This window comes from Suricata suricatta, chromosome 5 (assembly GCF_006229205.1).
Source record: "Suricata suricatta isolate VVHF042 chromosome 5, meerkat_22Aug2017_6uvM2_HiC, whole genome shotgun sequence".
Lineage (NCBI taxonomy): Eukaryota > Metazoa > Chordata > Mammalia > Carnivora > Herpestidae > Suricata > Suricata suricatta.
Window position 1 is genome coordinate 151,093,184 of NC_043704.1, and position 19,102 is coordinate 151,112,285.

Here is a 19,102-nt window from a genome sequence, read left to right on the forward strand (position 1 = left end):
TTATTTTCATTTTCACTTTAAATTCTTACAGTAGTGTGTTGTATTGTTCTCAAGTATTAGAAGAAAGTATGCTTCAGATATTTTTAAATGTTTTATTTATTTTTGAGACAGAGAGGGACAGAGCATGAGTGGGGAGGGGCAGAGAGAGAAGGAGACACAGAATTGGAAGCAGGCTCCAATTTGGGGCTCGAACCCACAAATCATGACCTGAGCCGAAGTGGGAGGCTTAACCGACTGAGCCACCCAGACACCCTGCTTCAGATTTTTTAAGTGAATTTTAATTCTACTTGTTTGCTTGTTTCATTTTGCTCACCAGTCTCCTAGTTGTTACATACTGGTTGTTAACTCTTTCATATTTGTATAGAAATGACTTTTTTTTTTTTTTGTCTTCTACAGTTTGTTGAAGCTGGGATGGGGTTTGACCCAGGACACCTTAACTATATCATCAAGCTCTTACACCAACTACAGGCTTCCCAACAAGAAATAGCTGCGGTTCTGGAAGTGAAATCCAGGTAAGAAAAGTCATTATAATTAAGGTTAAATTTTATATATTTTTTCTTTATATTTATATATTTATATATTTATGGACTTAACAAAGGGTGAAAAGAAAGCACTTATTTGTCACTGTTCAAACACCTGGGTAGTTACCCACATTGTCATTAGTTGGGCTGCCTCTGCACAACCCTCCCGACCAGCCTCACCAAGTCTTTCTCAGTACCTCATTCATCTCCGTGCCTGGCACAGCAGTGTAAAAGGAATTTCATATCCTTCCTTTCAAAACTCGCTTAATTATACTTATTACACTCTTCTATGTATAGAAATTGCCTTAATTCTTTATTTTCGTTCACTTTTCATGTTAGCTAAATAAGGTACTTTAATCCCCTTCTTCATTCTGTCTCTCACTTGCTCAATTTCTCTTGGTGGCTTATGGGCCTCCCAAGGCCTTTTAATTTGGAAACCTGTGATAATTATGAGCAGTATCATAATATACCTGTCCTGAGAAAAAAGCCAAGACTTCTACAGAAATTTTAATTTGACCATTATATACATAGAGAAAAGTATTTAAGAGAACCGTAACTTTTGAATGAAATCATAGTTAGTAAAATACAACTGGTATTAACCACCAAAGTCCTTGAGAATGCCCAGAGAGCTCCTTCATCCGGCTTCCACGGCTGTTGTCCTCTCTTCGCTCACTGTTCTCTGCTACAGAGGTTTTGACTTCCTTGGTTCATAGTGCCCATAGGCCAAAAAAAGTACATTAATGGTCACATATATTAAGTAGTTAGATCCAAACAAGTTAATAATAGTAATTTTATGGTAACTGACAGAAGGTTCTTAAAACTTTTAAATAACCTGTGAGGCTCCTGTGAACTTGCTGCAGTGCCCTGGATGTCATGGCACACAGTCAGGGAATTGCAGTGTTTCTGCTAAGTAATACTACTTCCCTTGAAGCACCAGCATTGAAGATACATTTGACTTTTTCAAGTTCTAGGAGTTCTTTCATTTCCTTAACTAGTGGTAATTGCAACTTATGTTGTCTATAAAAATTATGATACTGTTCAGGCTAAATAGATTGTTGGGACTACCTAGGAAATGAATTTTTGTGAGAAAAATGTCTAGCATAGAGTTTGGTGAGTTCCTTATAGATTTTGGATATTAGCCCTTTATCCGATATGCCATTTGCCACTATCTTTTCCTATTCCGTCAGTTGCCTATTAGTTTTCTTGATTGTTTCCTTTGCAGTGCAAAAGCTTTTTCTCTTGATGAGGTCCCAATAGTTCATTTTTGCTCTTCATCCCCTTGCTTTTGGAGATGTGTTGAGTAAAAAATTGGTGTTGCTGAGGACAAGGAAGTTGTTTCCTGCATTCTCCTCTAGGGTTTTGATGGTGTCCTGTCTCACATTCAGGTCCCCCATCCATTTTGAGTTTATTTTAGTGTGTGGTGTAAGAAAGTGGTCTAGTGTCATTCTTTCACATGTTGCTGTCCAGTTCTCCCAGCACCATCTGTTAAAGAGGCTGTTATTTTTCCATTGGATACTCTTTCCTGCTTTGTCAAAGATTAGTTGGCCATTCATTTGTGGGTTCAGTTCTGGGGTCTCTGTTCTATTCCATTGGTCTATGTGTCTGTTTTTGTGTGCTTTCTTGATGATGACAGCTTTGTAGTAGAGGCTAAAATCTGAGATTGTGATGCCTCCCGCTTTGGTTTTCTTCTTCAATATTAATTTGGCTATTCGACGTCTTTTGGGTTCCATACAAATTTTAGGATAGTTTGTTCTAGCTTTGAGAAGAATGTTGGTGCAATTTTGACTGAGATTGCATTGAATGTGTAGATTGCTTTGGGTGCTATTGACATTTTAACAATATTTGTTCTTCCAATCCATAAGCATGGAATATTTTTCCATTTCTTTGTGTTTTCTTCAGTTTCCTTCATAAGCTTTCTATAGTTCTCAGCATACAGATCTTTTACGTCTTTAGTAAGGTTTATTCCTAGGTATTTTATGGTTCTTGGTGCAATTGTGAATGGGATCAGTTTTTTTATTTCTCTTTCTGTTAGGTCATTTTTGGTGTATAAAAATGTAACTGATTTCTATACATTGGTTTTGTACACTGGGACTTTGCTGAGTTCATGTATCAGTTCTAGCAGACTTTTGGTGGAGTCTGTCAGGTTTTCTATGTAGAATATCATGTCATCTGCAAAAAGTGGAAGTTTGACTTCATCTTTGCCAATTTGGATGCTCAGTCTGTGGCCACAGTGCTTGGCAGAAATCAGTGATATTTCAGAATGCTGGAAGGAGCCCACAACTCACACTAGTGTATTTTTTGTCATTTCAAAGCACTTATGGACAGTGTTTTGCGTTTTCATACAAGAATAAGCTTAGGAATGTTTTGCTTCCTTCTAGGTCAGGCTGCCTGCAGATATAGACCTTTTCCTCTGCTGTCTTACTGCCAGTTACATTCAATATAGTGTATGACAAGAGTTTATTAATACTATACTGTAGTCAGTATCTGTGTGAGCTTATACAATGGCCCACATGCAGAAAAAGATTGAAAGAAAGGCAGTAAGAAGAAGGAAATGATAACAGTGGATGTTAAAAAGACGTATAGACGAGGAATGCGAGTGGCCAAAATTGCAAGATTTTATAAGAAGTCTATGCTGTATCTTGTCTCAAGGGAGGAGGAGACAAAGGTGGAGGAATCCCTCACTTCTAATGAGATTAGAGAGATGTGTTAAATGTGGGAAACAGTGCAAATGATGAATCTGTTTAACGACAATGCAACATCACATTTCCAAAGAATCCTCAAAAGGAGGCAACAGCAAGTGTCACTGAATAGGTTCCTTGTTAAGATTGCACAAAAAGAAAAAGATTCCACTGAGCCAATAGATAGCAACAATTCCATTAGTGAAAGTCATTCTACACAATAACCCTCCTCTCTCATCTTCCTTCACACCAGCCAAAAAGGTTTTCAAAGGGAATTACAGGTTAATTTGTTTATTTTTCTCTGTACTTTGTATTTTCTTTATTATTTTGTATTATATTACAGTATTGTAATCATTTTTATATGAATATTTTTGGGTTGTGGAATGAATCACCTGAGTTTCCATGATTTCTTATGAGGAAATTCACTGTGATATACAAGTGCTTTGGATTACAAGCATGTTTCTGGAACAAATTATGCTTGCAAACTAAGGTTTTACTCTGTGTGTGTGTGTGTGTGTGTGTGTGTGTGTGTAATATTATTCAGCCATAAAAAGATTGAAATCTAACCATTTACAACAATGTAGATGGACCTAGAGAGTATAATGCTAAGTGAAATAAGTCAGAGAAAGACAACTACCATATGATTTCACTCATATGTGGAATTTAGGAAACAAGACAAATGAGTGTAGGGAAAAGAAGAGAGAGGCAAACTAATAAACAGACTCTTCGCTGTAGAGAACAAACTAATGACTACCAGAGGGGAGATAGGTTAAATAGGTGACGGGGATTAAGGAAGGCATTTGTGATGAGCACCCAGTGTGGCACAGAGGTGTTATATCACTAAATTATAAGCCTGAAACTAATATTATACTATATGTTAGCCAGAATTTAAATAAAAACAAATTTTTAATTTAAAAATAAAAAAAGAGTTGCATCTCTCTATACTAACAATGAAGTATTCAAAAAAAATCAAGAAAACAATCCGATTTACAATAACCTCTTAACAAATAAATTTACTGAGGAGATGAAAGATTTGTACATTGAAAACCATGAAACAGTGATAAAAGTAATCAACACAAATAAATGGAAATATATTCTATGTTCATGGATTGTAAGAATTAATGTTGTGAAAATGTCCATGATACCCAAAACTAACTACAGATTCAATTCAATTCCAATCGAAATTCTAATAACATTTTTACAGAAATTAAAAAAAAAAATTTAAAAATTCATATGGAGCCCAGCATACCCTGAACGACTAAAGCAATCTTGAGCAAAAAGAACAAAGTAGGGTATGGTGTATATATACAGAATATGTATTATTCAGCCTTTAAAAAGAAGGATATCCTGCCATCTGTGACAACATGGAGTACATTATGCTCAGTGAAATAAGGCAGTCACAGGAAGACAGATTACATTATCGCACTTGTATGTGGAATCTAAAGAAGTGTAACTCAGAAACAACTTAGAATAGTGGTTACCAGGAGATGGGGTTGGGGGCAAACAAGGAGATGTTACTCAAGGGTACAGACTTGAAACTATAGAATTAGTAAGTTCTGGAGACCTAGTTTACAGCTTAATGACTGTAGTTAATCATAATGTACTGGGTATTTAAAATTTGCTGAGAGTAGATCTCGTGCTCTCACCCCCCCACACACACACACACTAGATGAGGTGATAGATACATTAATTATCTCAATTGTGACAATTATTTCACAATGAATACGTTTAGTAAAACGTTGTATATCTTATATACAATTTTTATTTGTCAGCATGCCTTGGTGTAACTAGGAGAAAAAATGTCAACACCAATGCTAGCTAGCAAGGGTTTAGGAAATGTATGTGTTATTGGTGGGGATGTGAAATTATATAGCCATTATGGAAAGTAGTTGAGCAGTTTCTTTAAAAATTGAACATATAGAAATCAAGTATAACATTGAACTATTGAGCATTTATCCTAATGAAATGAAACCTTGTACTCATTTAAAAACTTGTGTACATACATTCATAGCAGCTTTAATTATAATAGGCAAAAACTGGGGAGGGAAACCGGTGTTCTTCAACAAGTGAATGAATAATTGGATTGTGGTTCATCCATACCAAGGTATACTGCTTAGCAATGGAAATCAACAGACTATTGAAACATGAAACAAATTGAATTGTTCTCAGAGAAATTGTGCTGAATTTAAAAAGCCAATCTCAAAGGCCACATGCTACATGGTTCCATTTATATAACATTCTCAAAATGACAAAGCTGTAGATATGGAGAACCAAGTAATCGTTGACAGGGCACAGGGACCAAGGTAGGGGTGAGTATAAAAGGATAGCATGAGGACGGTCCTTTGTGGTGATGAAACAGTTCTGTATCTGTATTGTGGTGATGGTAATATGACTCTAACATGGGATAAAATTGCATAGAACTGCACACCTACAGGTGAATGCATGTAATAACCTGCAGTCTAATGAACAGTATTGTAACAATGTCAGTTTCCTAGTTTTTATGTTGTTCTACAATTAAATAAGAAATCATCATTGCAAGAAGCTGGATGAAGAGTACCAGGACTAGGTACTATTGAAAATTTCTGTGAGTGTATAATTATTTCAGTATAAATTTTTTAAGGGTAAGTACATATATTAGATACAACCCTGAGAGCTCTACCAACTTGTATATATGGTATATATATGTACACATTATGTTTTGTGTATATATGTTGTGTACGTGATATATGTTTGTGTATATATATGGTGTGGGTGTGTGAAAGTATTTTGGTGTATGTGCATATATGTGCCTGTGAGATATATATATATGTGGCTATGTATGTATATATGGTGTGTGTGTGTGTGTGTGGTGTGTGTGTATATATGTATTTTGGTATATGTGCATATATGTACCTGTCATGTGTGTGTGAGCGTGTGTGTGTGTGTGTGTGTGTGTGTGTATCTTCAGAGACTGTTTGGCACAGCTTTACCAACATAGCATGTTGTCATACTTTTTTATCTTTTCTAACTATTAGGTGACAAGTGATGTTTCAGTGTTCTAAATTGCTTTTCTTTTACCATAAATGAGTTTAAAATTTTTCTTCTCATGTATTTGGGGGCTGTTTTTATACTTTTTATTGTGAATTGTCTGCTGTTGTTCATTTTTCTGTTGGATTCTGGTTCTTTGTTCCCTAATATTTTTTCTGGTTTGCCAGTTATCTTTTAAATTTGTTTCTGGTGGGGTTTTTTGCCATGTGAAAACTTTTATTTTTATTCAATCTATATTATCGATCTTTTCTTTATTGCCTCAGTTTTGAGTCATAGTTATTTTTTATTGGATCTGAATTTTGAGTCATAATTTTCCTATAGCAAGGTTTTGGAGAAATTCTCCCATGTTTCCTTTTACTATTTGTATGGTTTCATTTCTGTAGTTAGGTTCTTAATCTGTTGGGGTTTATTTTTATGTGTGGTGCAAGATAGAGATCTAATTTTTCTCCAATGGTTGTCCCAGTTTTCCCAGAACCGTTTATTTAATTTGAGTGATTTGAGATGCTACCTTTATCATATACTAAATCTCATATGTGTTTGGGTTTGTGTCTGGACTTTGTATTCTCTTCCACTGGAGTATTTTATTTATTCCTGCTCCGGCGTCTGCAAATGCTGGGGAGGGGAAGCTTAACACTGCATTCCCGAAATGCGGATTGATCTTTTGTGCACCTTGGCCATTCTACGTCTGGCCCAGCATGACCGACGCCAAAATCCTGGAGCAGGAAATGGCACTCTCCAGCCTCCAGATGCAGATCTTGTTTTTTGGTTGCTCCCTGGAGAGCGATATATCCTTGCCTGAGGCAGCCAAAACTCAGCGGCTCCCAACAATTTATGCTTGATTCATGAAAGGATTTAGGAATTCCATTTTAATGCTTATAGAGTATTATAAGCTAATATATAGAGCATTGGGACTAATTACCAAACTGACCCCATAATTTGCTGTTCTACATACTTTTAATTTAATGGCACCCTCTTCTTCCCTTTTTCTTCTTTTTCTCTTTCCAGTTGCCAAAGGATGTTTCTTCTTTCATTTTTGTCTTTTTTTTCTTTCCCAGAAACTATGCATTTATAAATTGTGGGGGTTTTTTCAATTTTTTAAAGTTTATTTATTTATTTTGAGAGAGAGAGCGCACACAAATGGGATATGGGCAGAGAGAGAGGAGTGGGAATACCAAGCAGGCTCCACGCTGTCAGCACAGCGGCCAACTCAGCTCAAACTCCCAAACCATGAGATGGTGGCCTGAGCAGAGATCGAGAGTCGGACCCTCCAACTGAGCCACCCCGGCACCCCGCGATTGTGGTCTTCAAATCACACGAGTTCCTTCTATGCGGTTTGGGTCTAATCTACCCAGTTTTTGTTTCGTTCTATGGGTTTTTTTTTTTTTCAATCATTTTCAAACTGAGTATGGACTTAGTCCGTGGTGGTATTTTTTTTAAATCATGTTAGGTTCCACCTGTTCACTTTTCCCCCACGGGTTTTCTTTGCATTGTTTCTCTTCCGGTCTGTTTCTCCTTATCACAAATCCTGTGGATCAGCAAGGGTGCAGTGGGAGCAGGAGAGACCCAGTAATGGTTTTAATGGGTTTTTTCTCTTTTTATTCACAATTATTTTGAAGCTTTGGCATTCTCTTAGAGTTACCTTAAAGGCTGAAGGTATGGTTTCATGGGGAATTTCCTTGTTCATTCATTCTTGTTGCCTATGGTTTGGGGAAGAAATAGTGTGAGGTCCGTATCTATGCATTTGCCATTTTCTTCAGCTCCAAAGAATTTTTACAGTATATTACTACAGTTCTTTTTTCCACTCTCTTATGGATAAACTACAGAACAAGTGAATTACAGACAATAGTGACTTTTGTGGGGTGAACATAATTAATGCTTTTCTATTGTTAAAGGTTACAGATGAGGCAATTTAAAAAGAACTGGAAATGTGACTTAGATTCCGCATTGAATGAAATACAGGTATGACATTTATTTTTTAAAATAAATAGCTGTGATCTCTGAAAACCAATAATAACAAAGAAACTTTGAATAGTAAAACTTGTAAGAAAAGTTTTAAAAATTATGATTGTTATACAGAGGAAATACTCAAGGAAAAGAAGTTTAATTTTTTAATACTTGAAATGCAAATTTCATTTCTATAGTTATGGACTATTGTGAAAATAATTCTGTAAAATAATTGGCTTATTTTCACAATTAACTTCTATCAAGGTATAATAATCTAAGGCTTAGCCTTTAATTCTTGTCACTGGATAGACTCAGTGCATAAGAAAGTTGGCTTTCTGGTCACAACCCATGGATGGCTGCAATACATGAAATGATAGCGGAAAGCCAAGGTCAGTGAGCCTTCTCCAGGCATTTGGAGTATAAGAAATAGAGAACTTTCAGGATGATTTTTTTGTTTGGTTTAAGATCATTTTTATACTTGTGTAGTGATTGTTGATCTTGTCTTAATTAGTATTTATATCCTTGAAACAATCTTATGTTGGTGTGGAAAACTGTTTCTTTGTTTATAATAGAAAATAAAGAGAAGGTGGTAAGCTTGCTGAAATTTACTTCGTATCCACTATCGTAGAAGAAGTGTAATGCTCAAAATGATATTTGGACCCCAAATCATAAATGGATCCAAATAATAGTAAAACACAATTTCTAAAAGTAATAATATAACATGTTTCTCTAGAGACAGTCAAATCATATTGCTAATCATCTCTTTTCCATAAAATCTGTCCCACTGTCTAGTTCAGCTTTGAGGATAACATCATCAAGTACACCAGGAACAAGATTAATAAATGTACATGGCTATCTGGAACTTACAGAGACTATGCTATAGTCAGAAACACAAATTGTACAATAGAAAGTTTTTAATGGTGTAGTAAGTGTATAAACTCTACAGATTATGTCTTATTGATTTCGGTAAATATAATGTCTGCATGTGTCTATTCCATAATATGTTTGCATAAATGACAACTTTCTTACTTATGTTTTTGTTTTGTTTTGTTTCTAATTATTCTGATAGCATTGTAAAGAAAAAGGTGACTGGACCAAATTGGGAAACTTATACATTAACATAAAAATGGGCTGTGAAAACTTTGCAGATTTCCAGAGACTTTGTGCTTGTATTGCTGAAACACTAACAAAAGACTGTAAAGAAGAGAGACCAGGCGTTCCATTTTGTGCATTTGCTGAAACAGGTAAAATGTCACTGTTGGGGTCTGAGTATTGATTACGTTGGGCTCGCACGGTAGTGTTCTTAACAGGAGTGTAAAGCTCTTAATATTGTCCATGTTGGGGATAAAGTTAATATTGCAGATTTCAGATACTTCTCTTTATAAATGTTTCCATCTTTTTATTTTTAAGTTAGATTATAATGACATAAAGGTCAAGAATTGGTATTTTAATATCTCGTGTTTCATGTTCTTATTTTTCTTGTCATTCAGATTGGTAAAACTATTGCTAGCACATTATACTGGAGCACCTGAATTTTTGAATCATTATAAAGCTGTTACTATCTTCACTACTACATGTCAACAAACTCCCGCTTTTGAGACTTTTTCGACATGAGCTCTTCACTGCTATTTATAGACTTTTTTTAAATGTTTATTTGCTTATTTTGAGAGAGAAAGAGAGAGCAAGTATGAGCAGGAAAAAGGCAGAGACAGAGACAGAGAGAGAGAGAGAATCCCAAGCAGGCTCCCCACCATCAGCTCAGAGCCTGACTCCGGGCTCAATCCCACAAACCGTGAGATCATGGCCTGAGTTGAAACCAATAATCAGACACACAACCGACTGAGCCACCCAAGTGCCCCTTCACTGCTGTGTATCCTTAGTCAGGGGTTAGCAGACGTTTGCTGCAAAGGGAGAGGGAGTAAATGTTTTAGGCTTTACACATTCACATTCGATCTGTCTTACATAGTTTTCTTTTCCTTTCGAAAAACTCTTTAAAAATAGGGAAACATGGGTGCCTCAGTGGCCCAGTTGATTAAGTGTCTGATTTCGGTTCATGTCATGATCTCATGGTTCGTGGGTTCAAGCCCTGCATCGGACTCAGTTTGGAGCCTGGAGCCTGCTTCAGATCCTGTGTCTCCCTCTCTCTCTCTGCCTTTCCCCTATTCGTGCTTTCTCTCTCTCTCACTCTCTCTCTCTCTCCCCCCAAAATAAATAAAAACATTAAAAGACGTTTTTTCTAAATAGGGAAACCATTTTTAGCTCACAGGCCACACAAAAACAGAACACACACCAGATTTGGCATGTAGGCTATGGTTTGCCAACACCTGGCCTTTGGTCTGGTATCAGTATTTGCCTTTTCTGTCATTTTAAATGACTTTTCCACTTTTTCCATATGTCTACTTTGTGTTTCAGTTAGCAAACACCCACAGAACAGTGAAGTCGATAAAACGTTGCTGGGAAGAGTTGGAATCAGTGCTATGTACTTCTATCACAAGCTGTCGCAGTGGGCCAAGGTATGTCATTAAATATTGTTTGGGCTCGGCACAGAGAGTGTTAATTTAAATTTTTAACAGAATATAATGAACACCGCAAATTAAGACGTTTGCTAACAGTGTGTCAAGCAGCACAGTGAGTCCCGGCCCAGTAAGGGCAGTATTCGGTGGCACACAGGCGGGCGTGGAGGGCAGCAGCAGGGCACCAGCTGCCCTGAAGTAGCTCCGCGTAGGGGCCGCTTGGGAAGCCCTGCTAATGCCAGACTTCAGGGGTTCAAGACCTTGTTTTCCTGTTTTCCAGGAAATTCACAACAGGACTCCTTGAAAACCATCTCCTAGAATGCTCTGGAACACTGTATCCCATAGATCTTGATATCTCCTTTGGGGTTTAGCTCACCATAGAAGTGGCCTAGGTATCCTGGACTACACTGAACTACCGTTCTTTAGATTTCCTTGGGGTGGCAGGTGGTTATAGATTCAATAAGGGGAAATAAAATAGAGGACAGGAAAATGTAAAATAAGAAGGAAGTGCTGAGGGATGCATGGAGCAGTTGGGAGTGTGGTCAGTACAGAGTCAACTATTATAATGGGTCTTTTGTTCTCACAAAAAGGTTATTTCATAATTGAATATGTTCAATAACATTTAAGCACAGGGTCACTCCTACATCTGTGAATTCATGGATTTTAAAAAAAAATTTTAATGTTTATTCATTTTTGAAAGAGATAAAGACAGGGCCTGAGCACAAGAGGGACAGAGAGAGGGAGACACAGAATCCAAACCAGGCTCCAGGCTCTGAGCTGTCAGCACAGAGCTGGACACAGGGCTCGAACTCATGAACTGTGATACCATGACCTGAACTGGTATCAGACACTTAGCCACCTGAGCCACCCTGGCAGTGCAGTGGATTTTTAAAAATTAAAACAACAGTAGCAGCAACAGAATCCTTGTACTACGGCTCTTGAAGACGTTTAGCATATGCTGTGATGGGTGACCCCATTACCTACTGCTGCGTAATGAGTGCGTGAGCCTGTCCTGGGATGCGCAGAATGCGCCTTGTCCCTGGTCTCACAGCCTGGCTTCCGGTTCATCTTAGCGTTAATTTCTCAGGTGTTCAGTGCTTGAGAAATTGAGGACTACATAAAATCTCTTTGAAAAAGATTGATTTTGCTATAATTTTAGGTTATGTTTTAATTTTATTTGGTTAGTATTATTTCCTGAGGTTAGTGAGTTTGTACCTGGTTTTCAATTTAAAATTTTCACTATTTTATTTGGAATGACTGTTTTACTTATTTTATTTAGAATGAATTTTTTTAGTGGAAACCTATTCCTTTTCAACGCAAAAGTGAAACTATTAAAAGTAAGCCAAAGCCAGCCCTTTAAAAATACACTCATTTATATAGGCAACTTAAAAATACTTTGACATCACAATATGCAGATATCTGACTCAAATAGTATAGAATATAATGTAGAACAAGGGTCCATAAATTAAGAGCCAAATCTGGCCCTCACCTGTTATTTTACATCTCAAGAGGTATGAATGTTTTTTACACTTTTAAAGAGTTAGAAAATAGAAACAGCAACAACCAAAAAGAATGTACAACTGACTAAATGTGACCTACAGAGCCTAAGTATTTATTATCTGGCTATCTGTAGAAAAAGTTTGCTGACTCCTGATATAATATATGTCTAATTTCTGATGTCCAGACTAGAGATCATCTTTTATGTAGACTATGTGAAATAATTAGTCTGTTGAATAAAAAAGGACAGTTTTCAGCTAGCAGTGTTATTATTTTCCCCCCACTATCATTGTTTATATAAATTTGATAAGACATTATCCCGATTTTCGCTGTCTCTCCCTCTTGACTCTTAGGGTGATCAACAGAAGAAGTGCAAAAACTTATAATCAGTAGTTTTCCACATTAGGGCAAGAAATCCTTTTTCCAAATGAAATCTTTAGCGGAAGGACAAATATAAAAACACTGGAAAAAAGGGGTCAGCAGTGTGAGGATTAATATGAAGCAAAGCCCTGCTTCCTCCCCTTCCCTGTCTGTCTTTGTGGCTAAGCAGGAGGGTGCTGAAAAAAGGGGTTTTAGGGCAGTTTGAAAACCATCCGTCTAGAAGGATGATTCAAATTGGATCATTGGTTTCTGTATAACTACTGATTTTGTGTCTCTGTGATACTCTGCATGACTGATACTCAGTGTTCTTTATTTTTATTCTAGGGAAGGAAGGTCTTAAATAAACTATATGAATTGAAAATACCTTTTACAAGTTTAAAAGGACTCATAGGGCCTGCGAAGTTAGCACCAAGATGTCAAGTTGTGAATATTGCAGCAGAAATTTTTCTAAAAAGTGGAAGCCTAGACGGTGCCATTTGGGTGTTGAGGGGTAAGTTCTGATCTATGCAAGCGTAGTGTAATTTGTTGTCATAAATCCTCAGCTATGTAATTACCTTAAATTGATGTTGAATTGCGAGTGGTAATTTGGCCTAATAAGCCCTAGTGATCATGTGGGTAGGAAAGGTAGTTGATGTGTAAAATGGAAGGAAAAAGTGAACCTCACCTTAAAGAAAAACATTGTATGACCTTTTATTGAAAAGCGAGTTCTTACTTCGGCCGGGGCACGATACTAAGAAATGCTTTACATCGTTTGTCTCCAGTAATCTTCACAGAAACCCCGTAAGTTTGGAGTTAGTATAGCCCCCTGTTTTTTTGTTAGTGAAAACATGTCAGAGACATTAAGCCACTTTGCCCAAAATGATACATGTAAGAAGTGGAGGCTGGATTCAAACCCAGACAGTCCAGCTTCAGAGCCCAGGCTTCCGCTGCTGCTGGGGGATGTGAATCTATATTATCATCTGCATGAACTCTTAACCTTTGCACATAGAGGCAAACATGACTTCAAACCAGAACAAGTAAAGCTACTTCCCTAGTAATTCACTCCATCTAGCAGAAATTACAATAAAATTAAGCCAGAAGAAGCAATAAAGATTGCTTTACTGTGAGGTAACTAACAATTTAGAGATCACACTGTCTACACAGCCTGCTATCTAATGGTACCTCTGGCTACTTACACCATCAGGCAGATTTTATTTGATAAAATGGGATAACACTCAAGAAACCTCAAGAAGCTTTGTGTTTATGAGGTACCTGGGTGGCTCAGTCGGTTAAGGGTCCAACTTTGGCTCAGGTCTTGATCTCATCTCCCAGCTCATGGGTTTCATCCCTGCGTTGGGCTCTGTGCCGACCACTCAGAGCCTGGAGCCTGCTTCAGATTCTGTGTCTCCCTCTCTCTCTGCCCCTCCCCAGCTTCCACTCTCTTTCTCTCGAAAGTAAATAAGCATTAAAGAAATTTAAAAAAAAAAAAAAAAAAAAGAATCTCTGAGTCTAGATGGGAAGATAGAGCAGGTAGAGCAAATACATAATCTTTACACTAACACACAGCACATATACATGCACATATACATATTCATATGTATGGATATATAATTACATATTATATACATGGAATAATTTCATACATGTATAATGCACTTTTTGCATATACATGGAATAATTGCATACATATATCTAATGCTTATATTTGTTCAGGGCTGAGAGTTTATGGAATACAGAGGTTCCAAGTGGACTTTAGGATCAAAAGGTTATTGGAAAGGGTTTTCTTCAACTTAACAAATATAGCCAGTGAAATTTGCTATGTGGGGAAGTGTAACCGAAATACAAAAATAGAAATTAACAATCATAAGCCAGAACTCACAAGCTTTGTTGGAAAGGAGATGTGGCAAGAATGGAAAGGTTAAAATGGTTGACAAAAATGAGCTTGGGTCACCTTATGTTAGGAAAGTTCAGCCTAAAAATTCTGGAGAAACTAATCTTTCTCAAACTGGAGCACGAAAGAGTGTTTTGTGTGCAGGGTGTGAAATGGTCTGTGGAGATTTAAAATTTGTACAGCTTCAATGTTACCTTTAAAAATTCTGTAAGTTATAACACAGGTTTCCTTTTGCAGGGATAATTTCAACTGAAAATCATTTTCATAAATAAAAATGGACTTCTTCAAAAGAAGGGCCCACAGAAGTATACTAAGTTCTCCCCAGAATTATTGTGTTGTTAAAAGCGTTCTGCAGTAAACAGTCCTTCCTTAAGAAAGGAAATAGAAAGGACTGTATCTCATTTGTAATACATGAGAGTAATACTCCTAATAAGAAAAATATGATACTCATTTGAAGTGATCTCCAGGATCTGTTGCCAGATGAAAACAAGGAGTGTGCAGAACAGTGTCCACAGTAACATAAGATGGACACACGCATATTTCCTTTTATAGACTTAAAATATTTTTAGAAGGATGCACAAGAAACAAATGGTGATGTTTGCTTCTGGGAAGAAGAATTTAGAGCTTAGAGGACACAGATGGGGAAGATTAACTTTTTCCATGGGCTTTTTCTATATTTTTCCTTTTTTTTTTCTTTTTTAGTTTTTTTCCAAATATTTATTGAAATTGTATTTAATTAACATACTAATATTCCATCCATAATAATGGTTTCAGGAGTAGAATTTAGTGATTCATCACTTTCCATACCACCCAGTGCTCGTCCCAACAAGTGCCCTCCTTAATGCCTGTCACCCATTTGGCCCAGCACCCATCCACCTCCCTTCCTCAACCATCAGTTTGTCCTCTGTTATTAAGAGTCATTGGGTGGAAAGGAGCATTACTTTCGCAGAACATTCCGGGGATGTATTGGGCCAACAAGGATTGAGGTTTAAGTGTATGCGAGCGAACAGGTTAGAGACGCGTCAGGAGGCTTAAAGAGAGCCGCAGAGTTGGCGGCCATTTGTTGGGGAAGACAGTCCTTGAAAGTTGGGAGAGATTTCTAGCGGTTGGGTGCGGGTAAAGAGGGCAGTCTGGATGGAGGGTGCATAACGCACAGCACTACGGCGGGAAAGGAAGACGTCAGTAATACCCATTTTGTTCATGGCACCTAGCGCGATTCCCTAGAACAGAATGTGTGTTATTGGATGTTTGTTTACTTGAATCCAGACGTCCTTTGTGGGGGAGTCACAGGCGGTATCTAGTTAAGAAGGTATAATGTCTAAACCATGCTTGAAGGAAACTGAATTATCTGATGTCCATGAGATAAGTTGGAAGACTGTTATAAGCAGCCAGATAAGTTACTTAAAAAAAAAACTAATAAGGAGTGCCTGCTAATGAGTACGGCATTTTTTGGAGGCAGTTGATGAAAATGTTCTCAATTGACTTTGGTGACTGTTGTACACTCTGTGAATATACTCAAATCCATTTTAAATAGATGAACTGTATGGTGTGGGGGAAAAAAAAAGAGAGTCATTGAGGTGCCTGGGTGGTTCAGTTGATTACGCAACTGACTTTGGCTCAGGTCATGATCTCACAGTTTATGGGTTCAAGCCCTGCATCAGGCTCTCTGCTGTCAGCACAGAGCCTGCTTCAGATTCTCTGCCCCCCTTTCTCTCTGCCTCTCTCCTGCTCACATTCTCTCTCTCTCTCTCCCTCCCCGTCTCCCTTTCTGTCCCTCAAAAATAAACATTAAAAATGAATTTTAAGTCTCTTATGATTTGTTTCCCTCTCTCTTCCCCTTCCCGTGTTCATCTGTTTTGTTTCCTAAATTCCACATATCCATGAAATCATGAGGTGTTTGTCTTTCTCTGACTTACTTCGCTTAGCATAATGCACTCTACCTGCATCCACATCGTTGCAAATGCAGGATGTCATTCTTTTTGTTGGCTGCATAATATTCCTTTGTATATCTGTATCACATCTTCTTTATCCATTTATCAGTCAGCAGACATTTGGGCTCTTTCCATAGTTTGGCTATTGTTGATAATGCTGCTATAAACATCAGTGTGTATACACCCCTTTGAATCTATATTTTTGTATCTTTGGGTAAATACCTGCTAGTACAATTGCTAGTTCAGAGGGTAGTTCTATTTTTAAATTTTTGAGGAACCTCCATGCTGTTCTTCAGAGTGGCTGCCCCAGTGTGCATTCCCACCAACAGTGGAAGAGGTTCCCCTTTCTTACCTCCTCACCAACATCTGTTGTTGCCTGAGTTGTAAATTTGAGCCACTCTGACAGGTGTGAGGTGATATTTCTCTGTGGTTTTGATTTGTATTTCCCTGATGATAAGTGATGTTGATCATTTTTTATGTGTCTATTAGCCATCTGGATGTATTCTTTGGAAAAATGTCTATAAATGTCTCCTTCCCATTTCTTACCTGGACTTATGTTTGGGGGGTGTTGAGTTTGATAAGTTCTTAATAGATTTTGGATATTAACCCTTTCTCAGATATGTCACTTGCAAATATCCTCTCCCATTCTGTCGGCTGTCTTTAAGTTTTGTTGTTTGCTTCCTTTGCTGTGCAGAACCTTTTTATCTTGATGAGGTCCCTATAGTTCATTTTTGCTTCTATTCCCCTTGTCTCTGGAGGCATGTCCAGTAAGAAGTTGCTATGGCCGAGGTCAAAGAGGTTGCTGCCTATGTTCTCCTCTAGGATTTTGATGGTTTCCTGTCTCATATTTAGGTCTTTCATCCATCTTGAATTTCTTTTTATGTAGAGTGTAAGAAGGTTGTCCAGGTTCATTCTTCTGCATGCTGCTGTCCAGTTTTCCCAACACCATTTGCTGATGAGATTGTCTTTTGTCCATTGGATATACTCTTCTGCCTTGTTGAAGATTGGTTGACTGTATACTTGTGGGTCCACTTCTGGGTTTTCTGTTCTGTCCATTGATCTTTGTGTCTGTTTTTGTGTCAGTACCATACTGTATTGATGACCATAACTTTGTAATATAGCTTGAAGTCCAGAATTGTGATAACTCCCACTTTCCTTTTCTTTTTTTTAAATTTTATTTTAATGTTTATTTATTATTGAGAGAGAGAGAGTATGAGCCAGGGAGGGGGAGAGAGAGAGGGAGACACAGAATCTGAAGCAGGCTCCAGGCTCTGAGCTGTCAACACAGAACCCAACATGGGGCTTGAACTCACAAACCAGGAGATCATGACCTGAGCCAAAGTCAGATGCTTCTGAACACCTGGGTAGGCGCCCCTCCTTTTCTTTTTCAGGATTGCTTTGGCTATTTGGGGTTTTTTTGTGGTTCCTTACCAATTTTAGGATTGTTTCTTCTAGCTCTGCGAAAAATGCTAGTGGTATTTTGATAGGGGTTGCATTAAATGTGTAGATTGCTTTGAGTAGGATTGACATTATAACAATGTCTTTTTAATCCACAAGCATGGAATGTCTTTCCATTTCTTTGTGTCCATGTCAGTTTCTTCGTAAGTGTTCTAATAGTTTTCAGAGTACAGATTTTTTACTTCTTTGGATAGGTTTATTCGAAGGCATCTGTGGGTTTTGGTGCAATTGTAAATAGGATTGATTCCTTGATTTCTTTTTCTGCTGCTGCATTGTTGGTGTGTAGAAATGGCAACAGATTTATGCACATTGATTTTATATCCTGCAACTTTGTTGAATTTATGTATTAGTTCTGGCAGTTTTTTGGTGGAATCTTCAGGTTTTCTATATAGAACATCCTGTCAGCTGCAAAGAGCAAAGGTTTGACTTCTTGCCAATTTGGATGCCTTTCATTTCTTTTTTGTTGTCTGATTGGTCAGGCTAAGACTTCCAGAACTATGGTAAGTAACAGTGGTGAGAGTGGACACCCTGTCTTATTCTGGACTATACAGGAGAAGCTCTCATTTGCAGTGAGGATGATCGTGGCTGGGGGTCTTTTGTATATGGCATTTAGTGATGTTAAGGTATGTTCCATCTACACCTACTTTGTTGAGCATTTGTGCCAAGAATGGAGGCTATGTTTTGTCAAATGTTTTTTTTTTTGCATCTATTGAGATAATCGTGTGATTCTTATTAATGTGGTGTATCACATTGATTGATTTGTGAATATTGAATCAGCCCTGCAGCCCAGGAATAAATCCTACTTAATTGTAGTAAATCATTCTTTTAATGTATTGTTGGATTTGATTTGCTAGTATCTTGTTAAGAATTTTTGCACCCATGTTCATCAGGGATATTGGCCTATAATTCTCCTTTTTAGTAGGGTCTTTGTCTGGTTTATGAGGTGATTCTGGCCTCATAAATTATATATTGGAATAAATTTGGAAGTTTTCCTTCTATTTCTATATTTCGGAAGTTTGAAAACTCTTATTTAAATGTCTGGTAGAATTCCCATAGAAAGCCATTGGGCCCATGACTCTTGTTTGTTGGGGGATTTTTGATTGCTGGGTCCATTTCTTTGCTGGTTTGGGTTTGTTCAGATTTTCTGTTTCTTCCTGTTTCAGTTTTGATAGTTTGTGTGTTTCTAGGAACATGTCCATTTCTTCCATATTGCCTATTTTGTTGGCATGTAGTTTTTAATCTCTTATAATTGTTTGTATTTCTGTGGTGGTGGTTGTGATCA

General features: G+C 37.5%; 1 protein-coding gene across 1 annotated transcript in view; it reads left to right on the forward strand.

The window, feature by feature from the left end:
• TOPAZ1 (testis and ovary specific PAZ domain containing 1) overlaps positions 1-19,102 on the forward strand; it is an 87,077-nt gene that overhangs the window by 47,993 nt on the left and 19,982 nt on the right. The window contains 5 exon segments of the mRNA XM_029938782.1: positions 397-512; positions 8,119-8,185; positions 9,240-9,414; positions 10,583-10,683; positions 12,886-13,051. Coding sequence (XP_029794642.1) covers positions 397-512; positions 8,119-8,185; positions 9,240-9,414; positions 10,583-10,683; positions 12,886-13,051 — 625 coding nt within the window.